Genomic DNA, 21,981 nt, shown 5'->3' on the forward strand with positions numbered 1-21,981 from the left:
GTTGTATGATTAAAATGTGAACAACCTTCTTCCTCCATCTACTTTGACCATGTCCCCATCAAGGCCTCTGAGCCACTTGAAGGACATCAACTCTCAGAGAACTACTGGATGAAAGTCTCATGAGTCAAGTTAAAGTACACCGTCAAATAAGGAGATAGAAATACTAGGTATTAGCTGAAGGCTCCAACCTACCTGCCAGAACCAGGTCCCTTGTAGCATGAGGAGACTTGACCTCAGAAGCTCCAGCAATACATTATTCTTTGTGAGGAACTCCAGGAAGGAAACTATTCCTGCCAAAAGGACGACCAAGCACAGTATCTGGTGTACAAAGATGTCTAGCATTTCTCGGCCATGAGTGTGGTTGTAAAAGATAAAACCTGATAGAGGGAGGAAAATAATTTGTCTTTTTTTCCTCCATAGAATCACATGCTACCCATTGCTTCTCTCGCATAGTCTGTCCACAGAATCGTACACATGTATATAAGTGCTCAAAAAGTTTTCCTCTGATTCCCACAGCAATGAACTTTGGCATTTGAGGAGTCATGATTGCCCTTTAGAATGCTGTCCTTGGGATAGAGGAGTTAGAGGCATGGCTCAAGTGGCAGAGCACCAGCCAACGAGCAAAAGGATCAGATGCTGAGTTTGAGTTCCAGTCTCAAACTAACAAAAAAAGAATGAAATCTTTGGAATTCAGCTCTCCTTTTCCCTTCCCCCAACATTTTTCTCTCCTCTAACACAAAATGACATTTTAGCCAGGTGCCAATGGCTCATGCCTGTAATCCTAGCTACTCAGGAGGCTGAGATCTGAGGATCACAGTTCAAAGCCAGCTCAGGCAGGAAAAGTCTGAGACTCTTATCTCCAATTAACCAAGAGAAAACCTGAAGTGGTGCTGTGGCTCAAGTGGTAGAGCACTTGCCTTGACCAGAAGAGCTCAAGGACAGCACCCAGGCCCAGAATTCAAGCCCTTCAAGCCCCACGACCAACCAAAAAAAAAAAAAAAAGATACTTTAAACTGTATTTCTAAGCATCCTCTACATAGGCTAATGAGTAATATCTATGACAGGACAAGGGAGCTATAATTATTGTGAATATACAAATGAATAAATATAAAATGAAGGCTTGACTGAAGGAATTTTATACAATGAAATAAATGTGCACATACGTCATAAGGTAGACCTTGAACAAAACTCTCGAGAAGTGTCCAAGCAGTAGTACCCACTTCATTTTTTCAAATTCTATAAATAGATTTAAATTCATCTTCATTGTTTTCATTTAGGTGAAGAGGAAAAGATACTCATGAAAAGAACAGTAACACCCTGAGATCATGAAACCTTGCTATCTAGACCTTTATCTCAAAGAGGTACAGAAAAATATTCCTATCTTTGGATGAGGGACAAGGAAAGGGGATCAAGTGGGAGGAGACTGCGTCCTGATCATTTGGGATTTTACAGTTCTGAAATCAGTCAATTTCTTGAGTGTACAATAAATGGAAGCAAATCATTTATCACTCCATGTTTTCTATTTCCTTCCAACCATAATCTGGAAAAACAACTGAATGAAACTTTGTTTTCTTGAATTTCTCCAAATTAAGGACCTCATGTTTTTATGTGACTGAACTTTTTGGACCCTGCTTATCACATATTGAGATTGTCTTGTGATGCCAGTATTCTGGAAGCCAGCAAGCAGATGCTGGAACATGTTCTGCCATGAGCAGTTGCCCGTTCCAATGCTCCACTGCTCTGACTTCAGTTTTCACTGTCAAAAGTGAAAATGGTAATAACCAGGACAAGCAAGACAGTAGTAAACATTGTTGGTGATTCTTTGAGACAAATATAAAGCAGGGGGAAAAGCACATTGAATAATTTGTGCTGGCCCAGTTCTACTAATGCAAGGAAAACCTTTGGCATGCTGCTAGGACACCCAAATATTTCACGATGGCCTAGGTATATGGCCTTGTCAAGCAAGACTGTACCTTAACCCAAAGACACATTATTGTAAAGGGTTACATGAATCTCATTAATAGAGAAAATTACAGGAGGAAAAAATGAAAACATCACTCATACTTACCCTCCACAAATAAGGCATTTGACATCATTAACTTCACTAAGGAGCCTGGAAGTGAATTAATGGTGGAACATAAGATTTTGGAAACACCCATCAATCCAAAGAAGAAATACATGGTACAGTGATGCCAGCCATCAAGTTGGTTCCACTGGCCTTCTTTATATAAGATCAGGGATGGTCCTCCATTAAGAAACTGTTCCCCACCTATGCCTGTAGAGAAAGACAACCCTCTCCATAAACTTTTCTAGTATTCATGAATATGCAAGGACATTTATTCATTATCTATTACAATCTACTATCCTCTTACAGGTTGATCCCTCTTTCTGAACCATTCTCTAACAGTCTAGTACAAACACTTCAGATATATTTTAGTTCAGATGCTGTCTGTCTGGGTAAAAAAATCTTAGTCAAAACAATCATATCACCAATAGAGTCAAATCATTATCTCAAATGATCAATGATTATAATGTTAGTTCAACTGTCTGTTGTAATTACTAAAGTAAATCCTGTCTGATTTGGGGGTCTAAATTTAGGAGATCAGTCTATAAAGGATGGATTATTTTTTCCTCTAGATATTACATGTTTTAAGCTACCACAAAACAAGAAGTTGTCCTTAGTACCCATCAAATACACTAGGAGTTCAGGTTTTTCTCAGTGAAGAATAACTGAGAAGACGCAGACAAATAACAGCATATGATCTAGTCAGTTATACAAAAGTTTAGCCAGGTGGCTCACACCTGTAATCCTAGCTACTCAGGAGGCTGAGATCTGAGGATCATAGTTCAATGCCAGCCAGGGTAGGAAAGTCCATGAGACTCTTATCTCCTATAAACAACTAGAAAACCAGAAGTGGTGCTGTGGCTCAAGTGGTAGGGTGCTATCCTTGAGTTGAAGAGCGCAGGGACAGTGCCCAGGCCCAGAATTCAAGCCCCACAACCAACAAAAACAAACAAACACAAACCTGGAAGTGGCACTGTGGCTCAAATGGTAGAGCTTTAGCCTTGAGCACAAAGTGGCTTGGGACATTGTCCTGACCCTGAATTCAAGCCCCACAACCAACCAAAAACAACAACAACAACAATAAAAACAATTTGATTTCCTTAGAGATGATACCTTGCTTATTAACCTATACTATTTGGTAAAGAAGTTCTTTTCTTTGGAAATAGTTGTGCTGTAGTTATTTTATTTTATTGAACTTGGGACCTGGGTGCTGTCCCTGAGCTCTTTTGCTCAAGGCTAGTGCTCTACCACTTTGAGCAATAGTGTCACTTCAGGTTTTCTGGTGGTTAATTGGAGATAAGAGGCTCACAGACTTTCCTGCCTGGCTGGCTTTAAACTCAACTTCCTGAGTACCTAGGATTACAAGCATAAGCCACCAGTGCCTGGCTTTGCTCTGTAATTTGATGGTCAAAGACCTACCTCTATCAATAAAACATGAGAGAAAAATGAATGTAAATGTGGGAAATTTTACATTTAACAAAGAAGAGGCCTGAGTGGAACACTAACAAATACAGAATGCATTCCTAGAGTTTCTAAAGGTAATGAAATCCTCACTTCCTTCTCCAGGTCAGAAAACAAGAGAGAAAGACAAGTGCATGAGGCACTATCCTCCTCCACTCCGACTCCTCCCCAGCCTGTCTGCAGTGATTTACCAGAAAAGCATCACCACAATAATTTAATCATTTTGGTGTTTTGAGAAGTGGTTTCTAATAGGGTCTATTCTTTCAGAGATCAGAACAGTTGTTATGAAAGTGTTTCAGAGGCTCTAACCAATTTTAAAATCTAATTCACCTTGACTGGGTAGGCAAATTAAGTACTATGGTTAAGTGCTAAGGGAGTATGTAGGACTAAGTTCTTATTTACACAAGAACTGTACCACATTATATCAGAAGACAATTACAATTAGAATATGTATTACACCTTTTTTTTTGGTGCCAATTCTGGGGCTTGAATTCAGGACTTGGGTGTTGTCCCTGAGATTCAGAAGTGGTAGCGCTCTATTATGTCACCACAGAACCACCTCCAGCTTTTTCTGAGTAGCTCATTAGAGAGTTTCTAGACTTTCTTCCCCAGACTGGCTTCAAGCTGCAATGAATCCTCAGATCCCAGCCTCCTGAGTACTTAGGATTACAGGCATCCACAACCAGGGCCTGGCCAAGACATATTTTTAATACAAAGTTCATTTTAACACAGCTTGATTTTATAGTGACTCTTCTTTGTGCTCATGAAAACACTCAAAAGGAGAAGAGAAAACAGAAATGGTCCACTCACCACTCAGAGCCATGAAGATTATTACAATTCCCTCCACAAGTTCTATTCGTTGGAATGATGCTTTGGAGCCAGGATAGCAGGTCCGCTTCTGCTTTTTGGAGACATATTTCAGAATAGATTTGGTGCTCCACCAAAAACTCATGAGAAAGAAGTAAGTTCCAGGGAGGGCATGACCTCTGAAACTCCCCATGACCTACAAAGATAAGAGTATGCATTAGATAGGTATTCATTTCTAGAGTCTGGCCAAAATGTCCTTTGTCCCCAGAGAGTATACTAACTTTTGGGAACCTTGTAGATCTTACTCCAATATCAAGAATGCCAAAAAAAGAAAATAGATGGCATTCATTGAACACTTATCATATATTTTAGGCATTGTGTCAGGTGTTTTACAAGGGATTTATCACCTATGAGTGAAAGGTTATTATTCCATTTTCAATCGAGGTACAAGGCTAAAGAAGTAAAATAACTTTCCCATATCTCACAATTATTTAGTAAAAAGTTTCTTATTTTTAACACAGAGCTCAAAATGATTTCTTATAAAAAATAGTGTTTCACAATGCACTTGCTCCTTAACCATACTTAAAAGAAATATAATATGAAAATTTGACATCTGTGTTTAAAGCTTTGAATGACATGAAATTGCCTGTAAGAGTGTGTGTGTGTGTGTGTGTGTGTGTGTGTGTGTGTGTGTGTGTGTGTGTGTGTGTGTGTGTGTGTGTGTGTGTGTGTACATGTACTGGACCTTGGGGATGAAATCAAGGCCTGGGCACTGTTCCTGAGCTTCTTTGCTCACGGCTCATGTTCTACTACTTGAACCACAGCTCTACTTCTGATGTTTTTTTGGTAGTTCATTGGAGATAAGAGTCTCACCAGTTTTCCTGTTCAGGCTGGCTTTGACCCATGATCCTCAGATCTCAGCCTCCTATGTAGCTGGGATTACAGGCGTAAGCTACCAGTGCCCAGTTGCCTAGCATTTTTAAACTAAATAGGTTTCAAAGGATCAAGTGTGTTTCAGAGACCATGAGTATTCCTCAGATATTCATGTTCCTTCCCACCTTTGCCCAGCCTCTCCTCCAGCTGACTTAGAATTGAGTTTTTAACTCTGATTACTGGGCTGATGTGGAATCAGCACAAGGCTGAGACAGTTCAGTTCCTTTCTCTCTCTCTTCCTCTGCTTTGGCAACCTTGAAATAAGATGGCCACAGAATAGAGGATGGGAAGCCAGCTTGCTTCACATTATGAAAAAATCCTTCCTTATTGTCTTAAGGCACTGAAACTTCGATTTTTATTTTAAAAAGAATTTAGTCCTGCTTAACCAGAAGTCAACCAACCCAATTCCTATTGCAAATTTTGTTTACACTATTGCCACATGGAAGAAAGTCACTTCTGACTAATAAACACGGGTGTATCTTTCATTTCTGGTCAGTGATATAGAGACACTGGTCTTGAATTATGTATGCTTTTAATAAGTCGAAGAGTCCTTTGTTCAAATGTCTTGTGCTATGAACAGTATAATGGAGAGACAGTCCAGGATTATTTCTGTTGATTTAGGTAGACATATGCCAGTTCATGAGAGAGGATTTCAGAATTCTACCTGGCCCAGAAGACTTCATAGCTGAGTACTGGGCCTCTCAGTGTAGGCAACAATTCTTTGGCTAATTCCTCGAGAGGAAACTGTGAAGTTGACGTTAATATGGACAATCTATCTCCAGTGAAGTCTCATTTCAGTGTATGTTTAAATCATATAAACCATCTTAGTATCAAACAGGTTCTGGTACATCTTTTGGGTGGACTTGAGCCTATGTCCCTAAACCTCTCTTTGTTTTTAATTAATTAAAGGAGAAGATATGGGTATAAATGATGCCAGGAGTTTCTGTTTACCCTAGCTGCCCTCCTTCCACAGTGTGGCTGTATCCACTGTTTGTTTTGATTTAGGTTACTACCTGGAATTGGAAAATACATCCTGACTGTAAACATTTCAAACTTTCTGGAAAACAATTTGACATGATTTAAAGATCATTCACAATTTGTATTCCTTGGTATAAAAAACTCACTTGGAAGAGTTTGTCCCAAATATATTCCTGGAAATACAACTAACAAATCTATATTGGTACCTATCGTTAAAGCTATATGTACATCTATATATATAGAGAGAGATAGTAATAGATAGATAGATAGACCCAAAAATAGAAGAATTATTAAATACATGATACAAGTTCTAAAAATACAATTTTCAAATAACTTAAATGACAGAAGATATGTTAAATGAAAAGAATAGGATAAAAACCAAGGAATAGAGGCTTAAGGTCACACTAAGTAGGTGTGAATACCAGGTTAACCATTTATTAGCAACATGACTTTTGGAAGTTACTTAATCTTCACTGCCTCAATTTTCTCTTTTGTAAATTAGGGCCAATTATAATACCTATTGCATAGAATTAAGATGAATTATTCCAAAGCAAATAATCTATTCAGTAGTCATGCTATCCTCAACTACCAAAGTAAAACCAAATGAACAACTGTACTTAGCTACTAGCTACAAAAATGTGAACATTTTCTTTACTAATCATCTGATAATTATCTGTGTACTTCTTTTTTTATTTTTTTTTATTGTGAAAATACTGTACAGAGGGGTTACAATTACATGAGCAAGGTAATGAGTACCTTTCTTTTGTGTGTGTGGGGGGGGTCCGGTCGTGGGGCCTGAACTCTGGGCCTGGATGCTGTCCCTCAGCTCTTCAGCTCAAGGCTAGCGCTCTACCACTTGAGCCACAGTGCCACTTCTGGCTTTTTTCTTTTTGCTTATGTGGTACTGAGGAATTGAACCCAGGGCCTCATGCATGCAAGGCAAGCGCTCTACCACTGAACCACCTTCCCAGCCCTAATGAGTATATCACTTCTACTTCTAATGTTTTAAAGAGTTACTGGGATCTTCTTTGGTTATATAATTCTTACACTTTAATTAGGGAATAAAGCTCTTGAAAACAGAGAAAACAAATATACATGACAAATTTCTCTTTGAACTTAATATCTTATGTACTGTAAGTTTCTTAGTTACCAAGAGTAAGTAAGCAGTTCTTATCACAGAAATTATTTATCAAGCATCTTTACTCTGATACCTCTAAGGTCATCTCATACTTAGCATTTAACTAATCACTCACTTCCAGAAAGTAACTTTCTCCCAACTACCTATTTGGTCAACAAAAACTGTAATTTGCCTTACTTGCCCAAACCTAAAACACGAAAATCACCCAGGAGTCTGGCTAGTTCCCTAAAAGTGAATTCATTATTGAAAAGCCTTGCTCTGCTGTCTAACATCAAACCCTCTGTCTAAAACTCCTAGCTGCTTCAGTTTCATTGGCTTGAAAAGTCTTCCCTGAAGGCCCAAACAGGCAATCCTGTTACACCTTAAAGCATCAAGCCTTCACTTCAATAAATCCATCTTCCTGATTAACCTCTGAGATCTTAGTCACCAAAATCATGCCAGCCTTGTAACAGAGCATTGAGGACTCAAAATTAAAGAGCCTGGGCCAATTTTCTGCTTGTTCATTACTTCTCTCTCTCTCCCTCTCTCTCTCCCTCCCTCCTTTATCTTTCTTCCTTGTTCCCTTCTTTCTTTCCCTTCCTCCCTCCCTCCCTTCCTCCCTTCCTTGCTTGCTTCCTTCCTTCCTTCCTTCCTTCCTTCCTTCCTTTTTTCTTTCTTTCTTACCCCTAACATATTAAGGAAGAAAATGCCAGAGTCACAAAAAACAACTTTAGGGTTCCTACCTTTCTACATATAAAAATATTTGACCAAAGTCAGTTATAACAGGATTTCTAGATTTGTCTAGATAATGAACCCAGCAAACCCAGTAATTCTTGGCAATGGGAATAAATTTGTTTTACTTCTCATCCATTGTGCCATTTCAGAAGCCATTGTCTATCCAATTATTCATTGTTCCCTGATTTACTACTGCCTTCAGATATAACTTACTCTATGTAAAAGGTGAGTACAGTAGTAAAGTTTGGTAAGATTTAAATCCAGTGAGCACACACAGTCTCTTTAAAAAAACACAGGGCTTTCTTTCATCACCATAACATGGAATATATTTGCCAGGCAGCTGGCAGAAACCTTGGGGGAATCACCAGGGTAGGAAACAAAAAGACCATTCCTGAGGATCTTTCCCAGTTGCACCCAGATACAATTCATCCTAAAATTCATATTCCTCTCCTATCCAAAAAAACTGTGACTTCTAATGACACTAAACATCCTCTGCTTAAATATAAGAAAAAAATCTCCACTAGTCCTTTATTCTGACTACCCTAATACATGCATGCACACACACACACACACACACACACACACACACACACACACACACACACACACACACACACACACACACACACACACACACCACTACCACCATCACCACCAGCATCATCACCACTATCACCAGAAATAGTTTTAACTTCTAGTGTTGAAAAGAGACAAAATTGGCAAATCCCTAAGACTTTAATTAGATGTTGGGTGTTAATTCACAGGCATTATCATAGCTTAGCCCCTGTACAGAGAGAATTCAGCCTAGGGGAAGATATGTAACAATCTTATTGATAGAAATTCAATCAAATAGCTAATTTCAATATTATGAGAAAGGTCTTAAACTACAATTGTCTTAAGTCACTACCAACATTTGTCTTAATCAGCGATTCATACTTCAAATTACATATGTAAATTCTAATACATTGAATATGTGCTGTTTTGTCTTAACTATTGCTTCATGAGTAACTTTAAAAAATCTACTTTTTATGCTTAGTGACATTTTTATTAAAGGAAAAGTTCAAAATGCACAATAATACATATAACAATTGATATACACATGAATAAAGGTAAATGCTGAGTAAACATTGGAATAAATTATGCATATCATTTACTTTAAGGTTAAATAAAGTACCTGAAAAAGATGTTACAGATTTATTTTCAGATATAGTTTCATTTGGATCCCACTTTAACATATCTTGATTCAACATCATTCCATACATCTCTCAGACTTTATCTTCCATATTTGAACAGTTTGAATTTTCTTAGTGAAATGATCCTTACCTTCACAATTTCTTCAGTGTCAAACCCAACTGAATCCTCTTGTCTCAAGGATTTAGAATGGTTCCCAAGGTCCAGAAAAGAACAGCAGGTGCTGACAGGCCCTGAATCTAAAACCTCCTACTGCCTTCGTTTGGAATCTAATCAAATGCACTCACCAAAAATCCCTATGTCACAATGCATTTAAACCCAGGGAACACACCCTTCTGAAAAGTCCTGCCTCCCTGTCCAACCATTACATTGCAGACTATTTGTCACGCACTACATTTTATCAGGTCACTAGTCTTAAGCATATGTCACCTTCAGTGACATCCAAAGCCAATAGATGTCCCTATGGGCACTTTCCTTCAGGTCATTAAAACGTGTAGCAAAAGAAATGATTATAGCAGCAATAGCATAATTAAGCATATTCTATAAGTCCTAAGAAGATAAACCAGTTCTTAACATGCAGGGATGTGTGAAAGAAGGTGTCACTCTTTTTTTTATATATATAACTTTAAAAAACAAAAGAAAAGGACAAAAGCCAATGGAGTGCGTTCCTGCCTGAGACTTTATCACTGACCTGAGGACAATCAGGATGAAAAAGAGCTGGAGTGGCTAACAAAAGGTGCATTCCTGTATCTCATTTAACATGTATTGAATCTATTAGTAGAGGAAATCTCAGGACTCAGAAATCTGCATATTTAACAAGCACTAACCAGTTCATTTTTTTCTTTACTTTTGAGAAACAAAGTATTAGGATGTGTGGAGATAAGAAGACAGAACCAAGACACTGAGATTTAAACATGACTTCCTGGGGCTGGGAAGGTGGCTCAGTGGTAGAGCGCTTGCCTTGCATGCCAGAGGCCCTGGGTTCGATTCCTCAGCACCACATAAGCAAAAAGAAAAAAGCCAGAAGTGGCACTGTGGCTCAAGTGGTAGGGCACTAGCCTTGAGCTGAAGAGCTAAGAGCTAAGAGTGCCCAGGCCCAGAGTTCAGGCCCCATGACTGGACCCCCCCCCCAAAAAAAAAAACAAAACATAAACATGACTTTCTTACCACAATACCTCAGAGATCGTAGGTCACCTACTGATTTTATAGATGTCAGAAGAATAATCTGGCTCTATTAAAAAAAAAATAGACCCAGTGGAATGCTACTATATTCCTTATTTTATCTTATTTTTATTTCTATACCTCTTTAAATAACTAATACCAGAGGCTATTTTTAACCAAACATCTAAAATGAAAAATGTCCTAAACTTGAACATATAAAGAAAGATAGGATCCAGCAATCCAAAAATGTATGCCTTTTTTAAAAAATAATAAAACCAGTAAATAAAACTAAGAACAAATGTCATGTTACCTCACCTGCCTATACCAAATCCTCAAAATAAAGAGGAACCAGTCTAGTTTTATCAGTATAGTATAGATGCATTTGATCTCAGAAAGAAGTTGATATTTGTGGAACATACTGTTAGAAATTTTAGATGAATCTGTTTATTTTATCTTTGAACAAACAGGTATTTATTAGTAGTTTCTACAGATATAAACATATTATATATATATAATATATATATATATATATATATATATATATGAATGAAAGGCTTCCCTTTAGGGAAAGTAAGGCTCCAAAGGTCTTGAGGACTACTATAATTTAATGTCCTCATCAAAATGTATGATGAAATTTGTCACCATAGTGGTTCTAGAACCTTAAGAAATCATTAGGTTAGAGAGGATCTATCTTCATAATGGATTCAGGCCATTTTCTTGTAATTGTGCAGAAATTGGGTTGTTATAAAAGCAAGCAACTTATTTCCTCCATTGTCTCTCACATGGGCCTGCTCTCTTGCCAGCTGATACCCTCCATGGACATCTAAGCCTTTGGAATTGTGTTAAATAAGTATCTTTTCTTTATAAACTACCCAATCCATGGTATTCTGTTATAGCAACAGAAAATGAACAGTTGTAACTTACTCTAAATTATTGAGTACAGTCCAAAACCAGGATCCCAAAAATCTTATATGTCTGATTCTAAACTCCATGATTTTCCCTTAAAAAGCCGGCGCGGGGGAGGGCAAGACTAGAAAAGGTTTTCTAATGACCCATCACACAATCTTATCAAGATATTTTTGAGCGGATTCACATTGTAGGGAAAAGACATTGCCTGAGTCTTTGTACCAATGAGCTATTGACACATATGAAATAGGTATAGCCTTGTATGTTAATCAGAGAGCACAAGCCAAGAAAGTAAAGCTGTTGTTTGTAACCAGCAGTTCATTTACTACCATTGTAACAAGTCAGTGTTCAAGGCTCTTAACAAAGAGAATTGGGTCAACTAGTCTGTCATGACTTCATTTGACATATAGAAAAAGTCTACATGCCAGTAATCTAGTGAGGGGCATCTAATTACTAATTATCAGTAATATGATGAAAACCTGAAGACTTTGATCTGTAATTCCCAGCTTCATGCTCGGCTCAAATTCAATTCAAGTTGATGAACAATGATCAAGCTCTTCATAGATAGTTGGAGACCTGCTCAAAGTTAAGGGGCCAGAGATTTGATAAGTTGCTCTCCATTATTGTTATCACTATTACTAAAAATTTAGGTTAGAACAACACATTTATTGTCTGTAGGTCAGAAACTTGACACATCTCATTGCAAGATACAAAAGCAAAATAATGAAGGAAATGACTTCTTTAAATTCCATTTCCTTCACAGGAAGCCAAAACAGAAGTGTTTCTCTCTGTGTGTTTCATCCAACTTTAACTCTTATGCTAATCAACATAACAAATACCAATATACACCTACTAGAATGGATCAGCTTTAAAAGACTGACACTACCAAGGATCAACAAGGATGTGGACCAGCAGAAGCTCAAATACCACAGGAGAGAAAAATAATGGTACAGCCTCCCTGGAAGCAATATTTATTTATTTTCTTACTTATTTTTATTTGGGGTAGTACTAGAGTTTGAACTAAGGACCTCACAGCTGCTTTACCGGTTGAGCCACCCCTCCACACCTTTTCATTTTGGTTTTGGTTATTTTTTCAAATAGAGAGTCTTGTGATTTTTGCCTTAGGACAGACTTAGACCATGTTCCTATAGAATCAGACAATACGTAGTCTTTTGCAGACTGGCTCCTTGCCATACATTATCTGACTGCATTTACATAGATCTGTTTGGAGAATCTGTTCTCTTCACTAATCTACTTTGTCTGTTCTTTTACCAATACCACACTCTCTTGATCACCACAACTTTAAACTAAGATTTCTTTAAGTTCACCTTCAATATCGATTGGGTAGTTCTGAGTTATTTGCCATTCCATATACACTTTTGATAACTATAAAGTAATTTTCTGGGATTTTTTTCCTAGAACTGCATAGTATCTATAAATCAAATTGGGAAGAACTGACATTTTTCATTCTTTTTATCAATAAATATGTAGTATCATAACATTTATTTAGAATTTGGCTTTCTTAGAAGTGCTAGATGTTTATTGTTTATCCCTAGATACTACATTTATTTCTTGCTTTTGTTTTCTTTTCTTTTCTCTTTTTCTTTCTACTTTTTGTTCTTTCTTTTATTCTTGTGCTTTCCTTCCTCGATTTCTTCTTTTCGTGTGTTAATGTCAGTGGTGGTGTGTTTCTTCCTTGGTATATAGGAAAATATTTGCCATTCATACACTAATATGTATCTTGAGATCTTGCTACAATCACTTACTATTTCTAAGAGTGCTATTGTGGTTGACTGGGGAATTTTTTACATAGACAATTTTGTCATCAGTAATCAAAGATGGTTTTATTTCTTCCTTCCTAATCCACATATTTTCTATTTCTTAACATACTGCATGAGATAAGACTTCTAGAATGATGTTGAATTGCAGTGATGACAGGAGATATTCTTACCTTGTTCCTAATCTGAAAGGAAAATATCTAGTTTCTGACTACCAAATATAATAATAGCAGTAGGTTTTGTGTAGAGTTCAGCACCTATTAGAAGCCCTGTTTATAGATACTCCATTTTCCGTTGTTGGTAGCTTTAGTGTGGCCTGGTTTGGGTAAATGTCCAGGGGCGGGCATAGGTCATAGTCTTTTGAGGAACCTCCATACTGCTTTCTGGAATGGTTGAATAAGTTTACTTATTCAACAGTGTAGTAGTGTTCTCTTTTGTCCACATCCCCACCAGCATGTTATTGTTAGTTTCCTTGATAATGGCCATTCTAACTGGGATGAGATGGAATCTCAAACTCTTGATTTGCATTTCTTTTATAGCCAAAGATGTACAACATTTCTTCATGTGTCTATTCACCATTCTTATTTTTTCTTCAGAGATGTCTCTAAGTCTTTAGCCCACTTGTCAATAGGGGTGTTGTTACCTTGAGGATTTGTTTGGGGGGTTAATTTTTTGAGCTCTAAGCATATTTTAGATATAAGGCCCTTGTCTGATACATAGCTAGTAAAGATCTTCTCCCATTCTGTAAGCTTTCTATTTATCTTGCTAGCTATGTCCTTTGCCATGCAGAAACTCTTCAGTTAGATGCAATCTTATTTTTTAATTTTTATTTATTTATTTATTTATTTTTGTTGGTTGTGGGGCTTGAACTCTGGGCCTGGGCACTGTCCCTCAGCTCTTCAGCTTAAGGAAAGTGCTCTACCACTTGAGCCACAGCGTCAATTCCAGTTTTCTGAGTGGTTTATTGGAGATAAGAATCTCATGGAGTTTCTTTCCTGGGTTAGCTTTGAACCATGATCCTCAGATCTCAGCCTCCTGAGTAGCTAGGATTACAGGCGTGAGCCACCAGTGCCTGGGTAGATGCAGTCATTTATCTTGTCTTTCTTTGATTTGTTATGTTTCTGGACCTTAGGAAATTCTGACCCATGCAAAGGAGCTCTACTGTTTCCCCTGTCCCTTCCTATAAGATTTTCTGGGTATCTCGTCTTACATTAAGGTTTTTTATCCATTTGGAATTGATTCTGGTGCAGGGTGATATATAAGGATCTAGCTTCAGTTTTCTATACATCAAAACCCTAATTTCTAAAGAAATCTGGTAAAGGGGATTCCTCCAAGTGTTTCAGTAATCCAGATTAGAAACACTACGGTGTTTAGAACACAGAACATTAGAAACACTAATCACTCTCTCCATTATCTTTCCATTATCTTCATTATTTGGAACACAGTACGGATATATAATATTCATCAGTAGCTATTAACTTTGTCTTTGAAGATATGACTCAATTATGGCATTATGCCACCCACTGTCAATAAAGAAAACAGAGAGATAATCTACTCTAGTTCAGTACACCATCACAATGTAGGAACCCAGTCTAGCTTACTAAAGAATGTATCCAGGTAGCAGTGACTACACCTGAATCAACAATGAAGACGCACATCTTTGCATCACTTCTAATAGATGAGTTATTGTCAAGAGTTGCAATTGACTCCTAGGTGAACTTTTCACTGTCTTTAACCTATTTACAGAGAACACCATTATAGCCAGTTAATACTTTGCTTTCCTGGCCTTTTCTTCACCCACTTTCCTGCTGTTTTTCTATCCTTTCTCCCTTCTTCCCAAAATGTATGAAAGAGGTAAAGGGTTCTAAATAAATTTCCTGCGAGAACAAGGTACCAACTTGGGAAGGAAAGGTACTCTTAGATCAGATTCCAAAACTTGGTATGGGATGAATGTCTATGTATGGAGAGGCAGGAGATGAAGAATAATGAATAGGAGCCAAGAGTAAGAAGAAAATGATTCTACCAACTAAGTCTAAGTTCCTAAACTCAGAATCACAAGCCCCACATCCTTCAACATCCTATTAATTTCATTTTAACTTCATTTGTGACTTTTGATTCACAATCTGCCATACTCTGGGAAAGGCTTTTGGCAAATTTCTGGCTTTGTTGAGAGGAAATTCCATTTTCTTTAGAATATGTGCATCTAAGGAACTACAGAACTTTGCATGAGAATACATGCTCCTATCTGCTCATTCATTTATTCTCTATCTATCTATCTATCTATCTATCTATCTATCTATCTATCTATCTATCTATCTATCTATCTATCTATCTACCTACCTATCTATTCCTGTATCTACATACCTACCCATTTTTTTAACAAGTGTTTCTTGATCAACTATAGGGACATTCCATAGTTGTAGTCGTTGAAGGTATGGGGCAAGCAATATCCTACTCTCATGGAATTTATATCATAGAATAAGAATACAGACAACAAACAAGAACTCTGGAATATTGACATTCAAGGTAAAGTCCTGCTTCCAGCAGCATGTGAACCATGTGTGGGCTTGTTGGAAAAACAAAATTTCATGTCCTGTTCTTGATATACCAAATCAGAACCCTCACTTGAACTAGGCCAACAGGTGACTCACGGGCACATGAAAGTTTAAGAAACACATACATTTCTCAGCAATGGCACATTTGACATTTCAGATCAGAAAATCTTATTGGAAGTGAGGTGGAATACTGTTCAGGTCCTTATAGTATAGTTAGCAGCATCCCTGGCCCCTAGCTACCAGATGCTGACAGCACCTTCCTCTTAGCTGTGGCCCTCAAAAATATGTATAGATATTGACAAATGTCCCTGAGGGAAAGAATACTCCCTTCTCCAATGAACAATCGCTAGCATAGGAGGATCCTAATCTAAACATCAAATCATCTTATTCTTTCTTCATATGAAAAAAGAGGCAACAAACTTGAGTGTTGAGTTTGAGTGCTAAATATTGAGTGTTAAGTTGACTGTATGACCAACCAAGATTATTTGCCCTCTTTTTAGAAAGATAAAGAATACATTACCAGCTGGGCACTGGTGGCTCATGACTGTAATCCTAGCTACTCAGGAGCATTGGGGTTCAAAGCCAGCCTGGGCTGGAAAGGCTGTTAAACTCTCATCTCCAATTAACCATCTGAAAACTAGAAGTGAAGCTGTGGCTCAAAGCAGCAGAGTACATGTGCATATGATCATATAAAATAATAGTTATTGAACTGAACAAGAAATACAAACAAGATTTTTTGGTTGGTTGTTGTTTTAAAAAAGGGTTGTAGAGGTCTGGCCTTGAGCAAAAAAGTTCAGAGACAGCACCCAGGCCCTAGTTCAAGCTCCATAACTGACAAAAAAATATATTACAACAAATAGACCAAGCAGAATATAATATGGAAAAATGGAGTTTGCAAAGTTCCTATACAAAAGCCTTCATACAAAATTCATTGATGTTTATTGCTTCATATTACTACTAAGGATACAAAGGACTTGGAACTAAATATGTCCTACGTAAGGTCTAGGAGTTCTGATTGGATGTCATGGCTATCGTACTTGCCCTAGGTATAATCATGTAAAGGTTTAGAAGGCCTCCTCTTTTTAAAGCAGAGGCCAACTGGTAATCAAGTTCTGTTGCTACCCTTAATAGTAGAAAATAGAACAGGGAAAAGAAAAGAGGCTTTGTGGTTTGGCCAGTTTATGAAAAATTAACACAAGCACAGTGTGAACTCTATGTGATGATATCTGAGTATTGATCAGTTTTTATTAGAATACAGAAGAAATAACAGAATAAATTTGGCCTCTTAATCTCTTAGTGTCATGAAATTAATTAGAATAAAAAAATAGGTTCAGTCTAAGGCATTTCATTCCTGCTTTTGGAAAATGCCTTTGACAATAAGCAAACAAGAGAAGTCAACTATAAAATAACCTTGGACAATATGCTATAGGGCTCAAACTGTTTGAAGGAGTGAGGTAGGTCTACACATTTTGGAAGTACAGAAGTAGGTTGAGTAAAGAGATGGAGCTGTGGCAGGGAATATATGTGTCAGACAGAAAAAGGCAACAGTCCATACCTGTCCTCAAGGATGGTACATCCACTTATTAGCTCTGTCTCCCAGGAAATGTGGCTTAGCTTAGGGACATTTTGATGATTTTCCTCAAATATCTTGCAGCCAATAGTAGTAGAAGAAAAGGAGCCAGCTTTCTAGGGTGCAGAGTGCTTTTGACAATAACAACAAAAAAGAAAAAAAAACAATTGTTTGCTTAGTTTCCTATTGCTGGTCTAATAAATTGCAACTAATGTTTACTATCCTACAGCTCAATAAGTCAAAAGTCTGAAATCAGTATCATAGGTAGATTCAAGGTGTTGGCAGAGTCCAGCTTCTATAAAGCCTAGAGGAAAACTGCTATCTTTGCCTTTTTAAAATTTGTTTCCACATTACTTTCCTCAAAACCTTCCTCTATCTCTGGACAATAGTATAGCATCTTTAAATATCTCTCATTTGCTATGACTGCAGTTTTCTTGTCCCTACAAATCCTTCTGATTTGGATCCTCTTGCTTCTACTCTGAAGATTCTGTGATCACATTGGGCCTACCTGGATAATCGGGGATACTCTCCCTTTCAATATGTCTGCAAAATCATTTTACCATATAAAGTAACCACTTCCAGATTTTCAGAAATTAGGACATTTTCCATTTACTATAAATCCTTTAGGAATGCCATTCAGAGGAAGGACCTGTGGTAATCATAAAAATAATTTTTAAAATGGCAAAAGTCAAGAGTGTTATTCTTTGAATATGAAATGTTTCTCCCAATTCATGTGCTGAATACTTGGATCCCAGCTGGTCGTGCTATCTTATGAAATTCTGGAGACTTCAGGAGGTGAGACTTAGCTGAATCCTGTAGCAACCTTGTCCCTGGCCTTCTTCCTGTCTCTCTATTTCTTTGCTTCTTGTCCACAATGAAATAAAGAATCTCCTATTCTACATGTTCCTGCTACCATAATGTTTTGCCTAAACACCTGGGGGCCTAGTAATCACAGATTGAACCCCCTGAAATGAGCTAACGGAGCTAAATGAGCTAAAGTCATTCCTTCCACCTTTAAAGTGTATGTCAAATATGTGTGTCACCGCAACAAGAAAATATTATAGAAAATTGGTCTTCAGGAAGGGGGTCACAGCCAATCCTATCTGATCATATGATTCTTAAGCCTTTAGAATTAGATTCTATGTGAGATTCAGAAATGGCTGGGGAAGTGGGCTGGAATATTCCCAGAATATTGTAGACATTAATGGTGGCTTGTAGTGGAAGCCCAGAAGACCAGAAATCTGATAGAGTACAGAGAGCAAACACAGCTCATGAGGTTTCCAGTAGAAATGAGGAACCTACTGGGAATAAGATTGGAGGCCATTCATGCTATATTCTGGCAAATAATGTGTTTTGTACATGTCCTGACAAATTGAGTAAGACTGAAATTAAAAGGGATGAATTTGGTGGAGCAAATTTCAAGACACCATGGTATGCTTTTAGCCAGATTTTCAGTGAGAGATGAAAGCAAAAAGTAGAGCAGAAAGACTTCACAAAACATAGTTTGGGCAGAAAAGCCCATAATAAATCACATCTTCTGAAGACATAATTTCTGAAGAATAAGGGCTATTAAACCTAAGCCAAGTATTTTTCATTGGGATAATAGGAAAGAGGCCTTAAGGACATTCTCAGAAATTGTCCACACCAACCCAAGGTAGACTCAAGGATGTGAGGAAATAAACTCTTTTGAAATACTTTCCCTTGAAAAAAGTGTTTGCCTGAAGCCCTGTTCAAACATGGCCATCTAGCAAGATGTTTCACTAGGAGTCATTTCATGATGCTTAGCCATAAAGGCACTTTGAGGCCACCTTGGAAACTTCTAGAAACTCTGGGAGCTGAGATTTAGCTGGAAGAAGTAAGTCCATGGGGGAAGGTCCTTAAGGATGTCTGGTCCTAGGTACCAATTGCATCACCAAGTGAAGGAAGAAAGAAAGAGGGAAAAGGGGCAGACAATGACCAGGCTCTTATTCTATGCCAAGACATTTCATATGCACCCATTATTTTTAATGTGTAGAGGGGTTACAGTTACATATGTAAGGTAGTGAGTATATTTCTTGTCAAACATTGTAACCTCTTCCCTTGTTTTTCTCCCACTCCACCCCATGACAGCCCCCGCCATGTTGTAAAGTTCATTTCCAACATACTGTCTTGTGAGTATCACTGGTTCTTCCTGTGTCCTTTGTCTCACCATTTTGTTGTTCCCCTTCCCTTCCCTAATCCAGATAAATGTATATGCAATCACAGGGTACCAAAATCAATTAATTTAATCTTCACAATTATTATCTCATTCTTAAAGATAATTATGAAGAATTTCACTTCTTAGGAATTGCAATGCAACTCACAATGCTGTTGTAACAGAACTCAAGATTTAACCCCAAGTCATTGTCTAAAATGGGTAAAGGAAGAAAAATGATATTTGTTGAACACTCACCACTCTCCAAGCTCTAGAGTCCTCTCAGTCCTGTGAGGTTGTGTTTTTCCCCACCATTCTATACCTAACTCACCAGGAGCAGGCTCAATAATTTGCTCAGGTCAAGTATCTTCTAACTGCCAAAGCTGAGATCCTAGGTCAGGCTATGTAACTCTAAATCTTCACATCTTCTTTCCTGATCCCCTCCCTTTCCTGTACCTCAAAAATTAATAGTAAATAATATACCAAAGAACAGTGAGCAGTTCTGAATACTGACTCATATCTATAAAAAATGGGACTCAATGCTTGTGGCATGAAGACAAACCAGTTGGGTTGTTACTCAATGCACAATGTTCCTGAGAAAGTTAGAAATAGGGATTGTAGAAGATCTCAGATCATTCTCAAGCACATTAAATTGCAGAAGCCCATCGTAGATGCTTTCCCTTTAGTTTTGTGTGAAGTGTTTTTTTGGGGGTTTTAAGATTTTGAGAGTTTGGAGAGGAGTTGTTTTTCATCTTTGTTCAGCATTGTTTGGATAATGTATAGTTCTGGCTTGATTTCTTCATTCCCTAGACCTCACAAAGCACGGGTGAAAAAAATACAAAAGAAGCCAACTCCTAGCATTATTCTGTGGCTTCAGATGATGTCAGAGTAGTCAGGAAAACCCCAAGAAACATTCTCTGCACACAGTCTTTTTCTTTATTTTTAAGTGGTCCTAGTATTGGTCTCTAAGCACACATAATTAGACTCTAAATGCCATGAGCAAGGAACCACTCACCAAGACAGACATATTGTGTGTGGACTGTTAACAGCCCTAGCAAAAGCAGGATTGAGGTAAGGCAGCATAACTCATCTTCAAGTCATGTGCAGCCCTTTCAAAAATGGGGAGGAAGCATTTTCAGCTGCTATATTGGAATAAACTGTTGCTATTATAGACTTCTATTCTAAACTTTCTTTTTTATTTTATTGTAAAGGTGATGTACAGAGGAGTTACAGTTACAAAAGTAAAGGTAATGAGTATATTTCTTTTTGAACACTGTTACCCCCTCCCTGGTTTTCTCCAGCTTTCCCTCCCCTCCTATCCCCCCTCCCACAAGTTGTAAAATTCATTTCCAACATAGTGTCTAGTAAGAATTGCTGTTGCATTAGTTATCCCTTTGTTCTATTGTTTCTGTAATTCCCCTTCCCTTCCCCAAATCAGATAAAATTTATATACAAGACAAAGGGTACCCAAATCAGAAACCATGATCATGAGGAAACCAGAGGAGAAAAAAAAAAGACAAAAGAAATAACTGCAAACAGTACACTAAAAAAAAGAAAGAAAGAAAAAAAAAGAAGACAACAACCCCAAAACCTTGTTTCCATATCGTGATCATTTCAATTAGCATCATTTTATATAGTCATACGTTCTTAGCTATTGAGCCATTGTGAACCTCTGCTAAGACTATCCTAGGCATATACTAATTATTACAAAAGAAGGAAACCATGGAGCCTTATTTCTCTTTGGACCTGGCTTACTTCACTTAATGTGATTTTTACAAGTCTTTCCATTTCCTTATGAATGGGGCAATGTCATTCTTTTTGATGGAAGCATAGAATTCTATTCTATTCAATTTTCTGTCTGTCTCACCTCTCTCTGTCTCTGTCTCTGACCTCTCTCTGTCTGTCTCTGTCTCTCTGTCTCTGTCTCTGTCTCTCTGTCTCTCTCTCTCTCTCTTTCTCTCCCCACCCATTCATCTTGATCTATTCATCTACTGAGGGCATCTAGGTTGGGTCCATATTTTAGCTATGGTAAATAATGCTGCAATGAACAAAGTTGTGTTGCTAGCTTTAGTGTGGCCTTGTTTGTGATCATTTGGGTAGGACTGGAATTGCTGGGTCATACAGGAGCTCTACATTTAGTCTTTTGAGGAACCTCCATACTGCTTTTCAGAGTGGATGAACAAGTAGCTTTCCCTTTGGGCCACATCCCCACCAGCATCTGTTATTCTTTGTTTTCCTGATTATGGCCATTCTAACTGGGGTGAGGCAGAATCTCAATGTAGTTTCGATTTGTATTTCTTTTATGGCCAGAGATTTAGCAGGAAGAACAGTGCTGGAGGAATATCAATGCCAAACTTCAAACTCTATTATAAAGCCATAGTTATAAAAACAGCTTGGTACTGGCACATGAACAGGCCTGAGGAGCAATGGAATAGAATTAAAGACCCAGAAATGATCCCACAGACCTATGGCCACCTAGTCTTTGATAAGGGAGCCAAAAACATTAGATGGAAGAAAGATAGCCTCTTCAACAAATGGTGCTGGCCAAATT

The 21,981-nt window shown here is 37.8% G+C and overlaps 1 protein-coding gene across 9 annotated transcripts in view; it reads right to left on the reverse strand.

The window, feature by feature from the left end:
• Positions 1 to 21,981, reverse strand: part of Tmem45a (transmembrane protein 45A) — a 63,496-nt gene that overhangs the window by 12,540 nt on the left and 28,975 nt on the right. For 4 of the 9 annotated variants that reach the window (XM_070028730.1, XM_070028729.1, XM_070028737.1 and 1 more), the window contains 3 exons: positions 4,337 to 4,529; positions 2,069 to 2,275; positions 193 to 377 (listed from right to left, as the gene is read on the reverse strand). In XM_070028730.1, coding sequence (XP_069884831.1) covers positions 193 to 377; positions 2,069 to 2,275; positions 4,337 to 4,526 — 582 coding nt within the window. In that variant the 5' untranslated portion in view covers positions 4,527 to 4,529. Of the gene's footprint in view, positions 1 to 192; positions 378 to 2,068; positions 2,276 to 4,336; positions 4,530 to 17,242; positions 17,389 to 17,765; positions 17,831 to 21,981 lie in introns of those variants that run through there. The other 5 variants (XM_070028732.1, XM_070028733.1, XM_070028734.1 and 2 more) reach the window with 3 other exon arrangements.

Source organism: Dipodomys merriami, unplaced genomic scaffold (assembly GCF_024711535.1).
Source record: "Dipodomys merriami isolate MVZ:Mamm:240054 unplaced genomic scaffold, mDipMer1.0.p SCAF_2, whole genome shotgun sequence".
Lineage (NCBI taxonomy): Eukaryota > Metazoa > Chordata > Mammalia > Rodentia > Heteromyidae > Dipodomys > Dipodomys merriami.